This window comes from Tachysurus vachellii, chromosome 19 (assembly GCF_030014155.1).
Source record: "Tachysurus vachellii isolate PV-2020 chromosome 19, HZAU_Pvac_v1, whole genome shotgun sequence".
NCBI classification, from domain to species: domain Eukaryota; kingdom Metazoa; phylum Chordata; class Actinopteri; order Siluriformes; family Bagridae; genus Tachysurus; species Tachysurus vachellii.
Genome location: NC_083478.1, coordinates 1,442,501 through 1,454,018, shown reverse-complemented (window position 1 = coordinate 1,454,018; position 11,518 = coordinate 1,442,501). Strand labels below are relative to the sequence as shown.

Here is an 11,518-nt window from a genome sequence, read left to right as displayed (position 1 = left end):
TCAACTTTTTGATGATAGTCTATTATATGACCAGCACCTGTATATATATACCTATGTTGAACACACACACACACACACACACACACACACACACACACACACACACACACACACACACACACATACACTGTATATATATATATACCTATGTTGAATACACACACACACACACATACACTGTATATATATATACCTATGTTGAACACACACACACACACACACACACACACACACACACACACACACACACATATATATATATATAAACCTATGTTGAATACACACACACACACACATATATATATAAACCTATGTTGAATACACACACACACATATATATATATAAACCTATGTTGAATACACACACACACACACACACACACACACACACACACACATATATAAACCTATGTTGAATACACACACACACACACACACATATATATAAACCTATGTTGAATACACACACACACACACACACACACATATATATATATATAAACCTATGTTGAATACACACACACACATATATATATATATAAACCTATGTTGAATACACACACACACACACACACATATATATATATATATAAACCTATGTTGAATACACACACACACACACACACATATATATATAAACCTATGTTGAATACACACACACACATATATATATATATAAACCTATGTTGAATACACACACACACACACACACACACACACACACACACACACACACACACACACACATATATATATATAAACCTATGTTGAATACACACACACACACACATATATATATATAAACCTATGTTGAATACACACACACACACACACACACACACACACATATATATATATAAACCTATGTTGAATACACACACACACACACATATATATATATATAAACCTATGTTGAATACACACACACACACACACACATATATATATATAAACCTATGTTGAATACACACACACACATATATATATATAAACCTATGTTGAATACACACACACACACACACACACACACACATATATAAACCTATGTTGAATACACACACACACACACACACACACATATATATATATATAAACCTATGTTGAATACACACACACACACATATATATATATATAAACCTATGTTGAATACACACACACACACACACACACACATATATATATATATAAACCTATGTTGAATACACACACACACACACATATATATATAAACCTATGTTGAATACACACACACACACACACACACACACACACACACACACATATATATAAACCTATGTTGAATACACACACACACACACACATATATATATAAACCTATGTTGAATACACACACACACATATATATATATATAAACCTATGTTGAATACACACACACACACACACACATATATATATATATATAAACCTATGTTGAATACACACACACACACACATATATATATAAACCTATGTTGAATACACACACACACACACATATATATATATAAACCTATGTTGAATACACACACACACACACACACACACACATATATATATAAACCTATGTTGAATACACACACACACACACACACACACACATATATATATAAACCTATGTTGAATACACACACACACACACATATATATATATAAACCTATGTTGAATACACACACACACACACACACACACACACACATATATATATATAAACCTATGTTGAATACACACACACACACACATATATATATATATAAACCTATGTTGAATACACACACACACACACACACATATATATATATAAACCTATGTTGAATACACACACACACATATATATATATAAACCTATGTTGAATACACACACACACACACACACACACACACACACACATATATAAACCTATGTTGAATACACACACACACACACACACACATATATATATAAACCTATGTTGAATACACACACACACACACACACACACATATATATATATATAAACCTATGTTGAATACACACACACACACATATATATATATATAAACCTATGTTGAATACACACACACACACACACACACACACATATATATATAAACCTATGTTGAATACACACACACACACACATATATATATAAACCTATGTTGAATACACACACACACACACACACACACACACACACACACACATATATATAAACCTATGTTGAATACACACACACACACACACATATATATATAAACCTATGTTGAATACACACACACACATATATATATATATAAACCTATGTTGAATACACACACACACACACACACATATATATATATATAAACCTATGTTGAATACACACACACACACACATATATATATAAACCTATGTTGAATACACACACACACACACATATATATATATAAACCTATGTTGAATACACACACACACACACACACACACACACATATATATATAAACCTATGTTGAATACACACACACACACACACACACACACACATATATATATATATATAAACCTATGTTGAATACACACACACACACACATATATATATATAAACCTATGTTGAATACACACACACACACACACACACACACACACACACACACACACACACACACATATATATATATATATAATTTATGATGAATATATATACAGTATTTAACCTATATACAATAATCCTGCTGCAGTTGCGACGCCTCATCAGTAGAGGAGTCTCTCGTTCTTTTCCCAGAGAATAATGCCTAACTCTGATTGGCTGAGAGCGCAGACGTCGCACTCTCTGATTGGATATGACCTCCGAGGGTCAAGTCGGGTTTGCGCATGCGCAGTCAGTGTCCCCCGTCAGTTTGAAGCGTCAGCAGTGTTAAAGGTTGTGAAGTGATTTAAAGGCTCATTGTTGATTTGGTACGTGTTTATAAAGCACTGTGTTGGAGGATGACGAGCGGCTCGAATAAGAGGAAAGAAGAGGTTTATGTGTCTAACGGAGGACTAAAGCAGTCACCATGGAGCAAAGCGCTGAGGAGCAGAGCGCTGTGGGACGACAAGGTGACACGCGCACACGCTCGCGCTCGCTCGCGCACACGCACCGTAACGCGCTTATAGTGAGCTACAGAAACTCTGTCAGAACGAGCTGTTAGCTAACTGGCTAATTAGCCTTAGCTGCTAAAGCGGGAGGGTTAGCATTGTTGCTAACATGGTGTATTATTATTGTTATTATTACAACTATTATTATATTTATTATTATTACTACAACTTATTATTGTTATTTATTATTATTATTACTATGATTATGATTACTACAATTATTTAATAATAATAATTTATTATTATTACTACAACTTTTATTCTTCTTATTATTATAATGATTATTGTTATTATTAGTAGTAAAATGCATTTAGTAGTTTTTAATATAAAATGATATCTTTAATAATTCTACTACTAGTATTAATGATAATTAAATATGATTACTAACAATTTATAAATGATTTCTTTATAAATCTTTTTTTTCTGAAAAAATATCGTAACAAAACGATAAATGATTTGACATTTAAGTGGAAAATGTACATGTAATAAATAACAAGTGATTTACTAAAAAATAATAAAATGATTAGCTATTATAATTAACTTAAACACAAATCCAACCAATTAAAATATATAATCACAGAATAATTAGCATAAAGTTTTATAATAATAATCATATATATATCTCATAATATATATATTATTAATTATGCATTAAAATATATTACAACAAATTATAAATTAGTTTTTTTAACTGTCTAGTGAAAAGGTAACAAATATAATAATGATCAAATAATGTATTTGATTCTTTATCTATAATGACTAAGATGGAGAAATTATTTATTTTCTTATTTTTATATAATTAATTTTTATATTAAATTATAGTGTAACACATGAACATAAACCTTAATATCACGTCAACACTGAATATTTATTTTGTCTGTTAATAAACACAGAGGTTTGGGTGTAAACTTGTGTTTGGTGTAAACACAGAGTGAGTTTATAAAGCACTGTTGAACTGTCAGGATCAGAAGGTCATGAGTTTAAATGTCAAACCCACTAAGCTAAGACTCCTATTAAGCAAAAGACTCTTAATCCATCAAACTACTCACTGCCCAGCCAAAAGTTTGTGCACCCCTAACCATCCCACCCTGTATGTGCTTCTTCTCCAAACTCTGAAGCACAGAACTGTGTAACATGTTTCTGTAGTCTTACAATTTCTCTTCCTTAAAGAGTTTGAGTCCGAACCTGTTCCAGCACGACAGTGACCCTGAGCACAAAGCACACGGCTCCATGGTGTGGCGGTGAAGGTTGGAGTGGAAGAACTCTAGTGTGATGCACTGAGCCCTGACTCGGACTTGACCGCACTGAACACCTGGATGAGCTGGTCAGGGTGCACAGACTTTTGGACCATAGTGTATTCCTATTCCAAATATCAATAAAATATAGACATCATCACCTGGTTGTTTTATAATTAATATTAGAGGTCTTTTTTTTTGTGTGTGTGTGTGCGCGTGCGCACACTGAGGCCACAGCATAAAGCTTTACATTCAGTGTAAAACAACGCACTGATCCTTTAATTGTTGTTTGTGTATGTAACTCATCTTGTTTTTGTTTACTAAAATAAAAGACAAAGATTTTTCTTCCCCACAGGATGAGTTTTTAGACGTGGTTTACTGGTTCAGACAGATCATCGCCATCATCCTGGGAGTCATCTGGGGCATCGTTCCACTGAAGGGCTTCCTGGGAATTGCCATGTGAGTGTCTGTCTGCGCGTGTGGGGTGTCTGTCTGCGCGTGTGAGGTGTCTGCCTGCGTGTGTGGGGTGTCTGCCTGCGCGTGTGAGGTGTCTGCCTGCGCGTGTGAGGTGTCTGCCTGCGCGTGTGAGGTGTCTGCCTGCGCGTGTGAGGTGTCTGCCTGCGCGTGTGAGGTGTCTGCCTGCGCGTGTGAGGTGTCTGCCTGCGCGTGTGAGGTGTCTGCCTGCGCGTGTGAGGTGTCTGCCTGCGCGTGTGAGGTGTCTGCCTGCGCGTGTGAGGTGTCTGCCTGCGCGTGTGAGGTGTCTGCCTGCGCGTGTGAGGTGTCTGCCTGCGCGTGTGAGGTGTCTGCCTGCGCGTGTGAGGTGTCTGCCTGCGCGTGTGAGGTGTCTGCCTGCGCGTGTGAGGTGTCTGCCTGCGCGTGTGAGGTGTCTGCCTGCGCGTGTGAGGTGTCTGCCTGCGCGTGTGAGGTGTCTGCCTGCGCGTGTGAGGTGTCTGTGTTGATTGTGGTGTGTGTGGTTGGTGTTGTGTGTTGTTTCTCTGTGTGGTTGGTGTTGATTGTGGTGTTGTTTGTTGCTCAGCTTCTGCGTGGTGAACGCCGGCGTCCTGTACGTTTACTTCAGCAGCTTCCAGCAGGTGGATGAAGAGGAGTACGGAGGAACGTGGGAACTCACCAAAGAAGGCTTCATGACCTCTTTTGCTTTGTTCCTGGTAAATATACTAAAGATTTATTTATTTATTTATTTATTTATTTATTTATTTATTTTATTGTTTATTCTATCAGGAATATTTATTTTTTTACATTTAACAGGTATTTTTGCAAATGAATATTTTTAACAGACGGTTATTGTACTTAAATTTTCTGATTTTCATTTCAACCTTTATTAAACCAGTAACATTCAGCACAATTGTAACGTAATTAATTAATTTTCAGTGAGTTTTTGTCACACGCAGCTTTTTATTATTTTATTATTTAACGTGTCGTCTTTTACGATTTCTTTTTTCTTTTGTAAACAAACATCGAAGAACACGTTTCTACTAATGTGTGTTTTTTGTTTGTTTGTTTATTTATTTATTTGCTTGTATGCAGGCTTTAAATGGTATTCCTTAACAAATAAATAAATATAAATGCTTTATTTATAAATGAGTTAGTTTGTGTACAAGCAGTAGGATTGTTTACAAACAACTTTTGTTAAACAGATATGAAAGATAACAGATAAAAAAATATAGTGTGGGACATTTAGGACTGATATCACAATGTGTGTGTGTGTGTGTGTGTGTGTGTACAGGTGGTGTGGATAATCTTCTACACAGCTCTACATTATGACTGAGGTTCACAGGAGAACCTGCTCTAAAGCAGTGTAGTACACTCGGCTGTACAGTGGGGTCCTGAACGGGCTGCACACGGCCGGCACTGGGCTTTACACACGTCACCAGCAGCACACCGGAGCTTCCTGACCCAGGTGCATTGTGGGTCCTCTGCTCTGAACCACTTCCTGATCGGCGGCTCATCAAGTTTTTAAGCTAACGCCCGTCCAGTGAACTGCCATGTGTTCTGATTCAACGCTATATTCTCTCTCTCTCTCTCTCTCTCTCTCTCTCTCTCTCTCTCTCTCTCTCTCTCTCTCTGGTTTTTTTTTCCACTTCTTTGTATGAATGACTTTATATTTAGTTTGTAATTGAACTTTATTTCCCATTACTCCAGTCTTACTTCTAACTAATTTAAAAACCAGTGTAAATGATGTATAGTTTCATTTTAAGCGTTTTTCCCGTCTCTGTCTGGCGCGATTAGATTTCTCGTACCTCTCAGTATTCCACGGAGGAATTTATACGAATGCAGACGGAGCCGTGGAGGTTTCTGTGCTGCCGATACGCACAAGGTGTTACGTTCAGCTCACTCTCGCGTGTTTCTCTGAAGAGTCGCATTAATGTTTTCAATCCTGTGGCTTTTTTCCCCCTCCGATTCCCAACAGGACCGAGATGAATCCGAATCTGACGCTCATAGGGTATTAATATATGGAGCGAGTCAATTAATTAGGAATATATATTAGAAAAAAAAATAAGCGTTTAATATTTTCTTTGTTTAAACATGTTTTCAGGTGCATTTTTTTTTTTGTTTCCTCATATTTTTCGACATGATTTTTACAGATCAGCAGGAAAAATGTCTACTTTTGTCTCATGTCTTAAAATTACTGAGTTTATGATGTAATAAAACCGTAAATCACGTGTCAAATGGCTTCGATTTCACTTATTTACATTCAGATGTATTGATCTGATCACCTTCATGTGAAATAAAACATGACAGCTGATAAAAAAAAAACAACAATATGGACTGTCAAAGGTATAATGTAAAAAAAATATTTTTAAGCAGGTTTAATGTTAAAATGCAAAAATGCTGAAGTAAGGAGTAAGTGTTTTGTTCCTGATTTTGAAGCTAAATGTTGATAAAACTAGTTGGTTCATATGTTTTAAAAAACATTGGAAATAAAACTTTCAGCACTCCATCAATTCTAAGTCATCTTTTTTCCAAATTAGACCCATTCAAAATGTCTGACTCCTTGGTTCTGACTCCTTGTACTGATTCCCTGTTCTAACTGCCTGTATCGACTCTGTGTATTGACTCCATGTGTTGACTCCTTGTACTGACTCCTTGTGTTGACTTCTTGTACTGATTCCATATATTGACCTCTTGTATTGACTCCATGTATTGACTCCTTATATTGACCTCTTGTACTGACTCCCTGTACTGACTCCCTGTACTGACTCCTTGTACTGACTCCTTGTATTGACCTCTTGTACTGACTCCCTGTACTGACTCCCTGTACTGACTGCTTGTATTGACTCCTTGTATTGACTCCCTGTGTTGACTCTTTGTGTTGACTTCTTGTACTGACTCCTTATATTGACCTCTTGTACTGACTCCCTGTACTGACTCCCTGTACTGACTCCCTGTACTGACTCCCTGTACTGACTGCTTGTATTGACTCCCTGTGTTGACTCCCTGTGTTGACTCTTTGTGTTGACTTCTTGTACTGACTCCTTATATTGACCTCTTGTACTGACTCCCTGTACTGACTCTCTGTACTGACTCCCTGTACTGACTCCCTGTACTGACTGCTTGTATTGACTCCTTGTATTGACTCCCTGTGTTGACTCTTTGTGTTGACTTCTTGTACTGACTCCTTATATTGACCTCTTGTACTGACTCCCTGTACTGACTCCCTGTACTGACTCCCTGTACTGACTCCCTGTACTGACTGCTTGTATTGACTCCTTGTATTGACTCCCTGTGTTGACTCCCTGTGTTGACTCTTTGTGTTGACTTCTTGTACTGACTCCTTATATTGACCTCTTGTACTGACTCCCTGTACTGACTCCCTGTACTGACTCCCTGTACTGACTGCTTGTATTGACTCCTTGTATTGACTCCCTGTGTTGACTCCCTGTGTTGACTCTTTGTGTTGACTTCTTGTACTGACTCCTTATATTGACCTCTTGTACTGACTCCCTGTACTGACTCCTTGTACTGACTCCTTGTATTGACCTCTTGTACTGACTCCCTGTACTGACTCCCTGTACTGACTCCTTGTATTGACTCCCTGTGTTGACTCTTTGTGTTGACTTCTTGTACTGACTCCTTGTATTGACCTCTTGTACTGACTCCCTGTACTGACTCTTTGTGTTGACTCCTTGTACTGACTCCTTGTATTGACCTCTTGTCAGGAGAAATAAGTATTTGCACAGGTTTGTTGTTATTTAAAATCATATTTCATCTTCCAGTGCATATGTTCACATTTACACACATCATGTCCTTCACCTGTATTTAACCATAAAATATAAGGAAAATGAGCAAATATGGTGACGACCTGCTACTAATAATAACCATCATTTATACAGGACATTTAATCCCAAATCCATCCCCATTCTGTTCAAAGTGCTTTTACTGTAAAGTAAAACAAGCAAATAAAGAACAAACTAATCATGTCACTGTTCAATGTTCAGTAATTTTTATACAACAATAAATAATAATTATTATTATAATATGAGTGCAGCTCAAATGGTAGTGTAGAGTAAATAAACAAATAAATAACTGTTTATAATAATTTATTTTTTTCATATTCTTTATTTACAATATAAATACTACATTTAAAATGTAGCTGAAATTGTTTTGAAACAGTTTAAGGTTAAAAAATAAATTAATTTATGATGTATATATATATAATATTTGTATACAGACAAATTCACGAATTCGTTAGTATTGTGTAGTTATAAATAAATTAATAATTTAAAATGAATAAAAAGAACCCGATTATAAATATTGGCCCTCTGTCGCCCCCTGGTGGCGCTTTCCTTTGTAAAGTTTTGTCCTTTGAATAAATGACGTAGTTTTTCAAGATGGCGGCGCCCAAATCCGCCATGAAATTCTGGAAACCCGGTAAGATTAGAGATGATGGGGATTATAATCTCTGTGCAGCTCACAGTTTTTATCTATTACGTTGTGTGTGTGTGTGATAGTGGAGGTGAGAGTGTAGAAGTGTGTGTGTGTGTGTGTGTGTGTGTGTGTGTGTGTGTGTGTGTGTGTGTGTGTGTGTGTGTGTGTGTGTGTGTGTGTGTGTGTGTGTGTGTACCTTCTGCACTGCGTTCATCTGAGTTGTGATTAATGTTTCTAGGATCATTGAAGCTTTTCGGGTTTGTTTTATTTTTCATTTCTTTAATAAAATAAGTGCTTTATTTTGACTGCAGTTTTAATCATAAACAGCGTTTTGGAGAAACTATAGACTTGTTCTGTGTTTATATGTAGCAGCTTTACCTTTTTTCTGTTTCCTCAACTTAATAATAAAATAGTAAGACACTCAAGAATTAACAGTGACCATCATCATCATCTTCTTCATTGTGTGTGTGTGTGTGTGTGTGTGTGTGTGTGTGTGTGTGTGTGAGTGAGAGAATGAGTCCTTGGCTGTCCATTCACTCACTCATCTTCTACCGCTTATCCGAACTACCTTGGGTCACGGGGAGCCTGTGTCTATCTCAGGCGTCATCGGGCATCAAGGCAGGATACACCCTGGACGGAGTGCCAACCCATCACAGGGCACACACACACTCTCATTCACTCACGCAATCACACACTACAGACAATTTTCCAGAGATGACAATCAACCTACCATGCATGTCTTTGGACCGGGGAGGAAACCGGAGTACCCGGAGGAAACCCCCGAGGCACGGGGAGAACATGCAAACTCCACACACACAAGGTGGAGGCGGGAATTGAACCCCCAACCCTGGAGGTGTGAGACGAACGTGATAACCACTAAGCCACCGTGCCCCCGCTGTCCATCACTGTTGTCCTTTATTCCTCATTTCTAAAGCAATTTCCTTCAGTCACTCTTCTTCCTCTTCGTCTTCTTCGTCTTGATTTTTGAACATCCTGATTTTCTACAACATGGACGTCGTTCCCTCTCCAGCTTCACTTTATTCACTCTCGCACATCTTTGACATTAACGTCTTGTTACAGAAATCGTCACCATATCGAAGATTGCATGTTTTTTTAAAATCTGTTTATTATTAGATTCCGCCTTTCACGACCCTGTGAACGAGCTGTTACCATGGAAACGATAACCTATAACAACAAGGGCATTGATATAAACCTTGAGAGCTTCTGCAATAGAAATTTAATCAACATCTTTTGACCAACTAGGATCTAGAATCGATGTAATTGACATTAAATCAGTGTCACAGTCATTGTGTGTGTGTGTGTGTGTGTGTGTACAGGGGCCGAGGCACCGGGAGTGTGTGAGGAGAGGGAGCTGAACAGCGAGCCGAGTGGCACCGCTATCATCTACAACCCTTATGGTGCCCTGTCTGTGGAGAAACAGAGGCAGAAGCTGCCCGTCTTTAAGGTACCAATTAACTCGTCTGTTATAAAGATCAACGCAGGGTTAAACTACTGACACGGAAAGAATATGTTTAAAAGCCCCAAGTGCCACAGTATTTGTTGCCATGGAAACCGATTGGAAAAATCAATTGTTGTAATACACGATCGGCTGCACTAATTCTGCCCTGTGCCAAAAGTCTTTACGCCAATTTTAAGTCGTGTCCCTTAAACCCTTTAGCGCCACCAACAGGCCATAAATATCACTCTGCTAATGCTAGCTCACAGTGCTTGGACCCCTTAATCGCTGCGGGTGGCTATTTATTAATTGGAAATTTTCCAAAACAAAGTTTAACAAGTAAAACATCAGGAACTAATCGAATAATTCAATATTATAACTGTACGTGGACTAGAAGACGGTTTAACCTTTTACTTTCTTTTTTTTTAAAACTTTACTTAAAACTACTTTATCAATCTTATCAAATAATTTCAAATAATTTGACTTCTGCTGAATAATAAATGCTGCAAGGAAGTTAAACCATCAGCCAGTTTAATAAAACGATATGAGATTAGATTCGATTCAAGATGCTTTTATTTGATTAGATTTTTTGTATAATTGTTTATTATGCTAGCACGTTCACCTCACACCTCCACGGTCGGGGTTCGATTCCCACCTCCACCTTGTGTGTGTGGAGTTTGCATGTTCTCCCCGTGCCTCGGGGGTTTCCTCCGGGTACTCCGGTTTCCTCCCCCGGTCCAAAGACATGCATGGTAGGTTGATTGGCATCTCTGGAAAATCGTCCGTAGTGTGTGATTGTGTGAGTGAATGAGTGTGTGTGTGTGTGCCCTGTGATGGGTTGG

The 11,518-nt window shown here is 37.7% G+C and overlaps 2 protein-coding genes across 2 annotated transcripts in view; both read left to right on the top strand.

The window, feature by feature from the left end:
• Window positions 1–2,843: 2,843 nt before the first annotated feature.
• rab5if (RAB5 interacting factor) lies at window positions 2,844–7,292 on the top strand. Its single transcript, XM_060894776.1, has 4 exons — window positions 2,844–3,059; window positions 4,689–4,792; window positions 5,370–5,499; window positions 6,078–7,292. The coding sequence occupies exons 1-4, from the start codon at window positions 2,949–2,951 to the stop codon at window positions 6,117–6,119; spliced, it is 387 nt and encodes a 128-aa protein (XP_060750759.1). The 5' UTR covers window positions 2,844–2,948; the 3' UTR covers window positions 6,120–7,292.
• Window positions 7,293–9,145: 1,853 nt separating this feature from the next.
• The window catches only part of dhx35 (DEAH-box helicase 35), a 20,120-nt gene continuing 17,747 nt past the window's right edge, over window positions 9,146–11,518 (top strand). The window contains exons 1-2 of the mRNA XM_060894521.1: window positions 9,146–9,223; window positions 10,558–10,685. Coding sequence (XP_060750504.1) covers window positions 9,184–9,223; window positions 10,558–10,685 — 168 coding nt within the window. The 5' untranslated portion in view covers window positions 9,146–9,183. The remainder of the gene's footprint in view (window positions 9,224–10,557; window positions 10,686–11,518) is intronic.

Excerpts from the sequence above, each read along its gene's own strand:
- rab5if (XM_060894776.1), top strand. The coding sequence starts at position 2,949 with ATGACGAGCGGCTCGAATAAGAGGAAAGAAGAGGTTTATGTGTCTAAC. Across the intron at positions 3,060-4,688 it reads GAGCGCTGTGGGACGACAAG|GATGAGTTTTTAGACGTGGT; the intron begins GTGACACGCGCA and ends TCTTCCCCACAG. Across the intron at positions 4,793-5,369 it reads GGCTTCCTGGGAATTGCCAT|CTTCTGCGTGGTGAACGCCG; the intron begins GTGAGTGTCTGT and ends TTTGTTGCTCAG.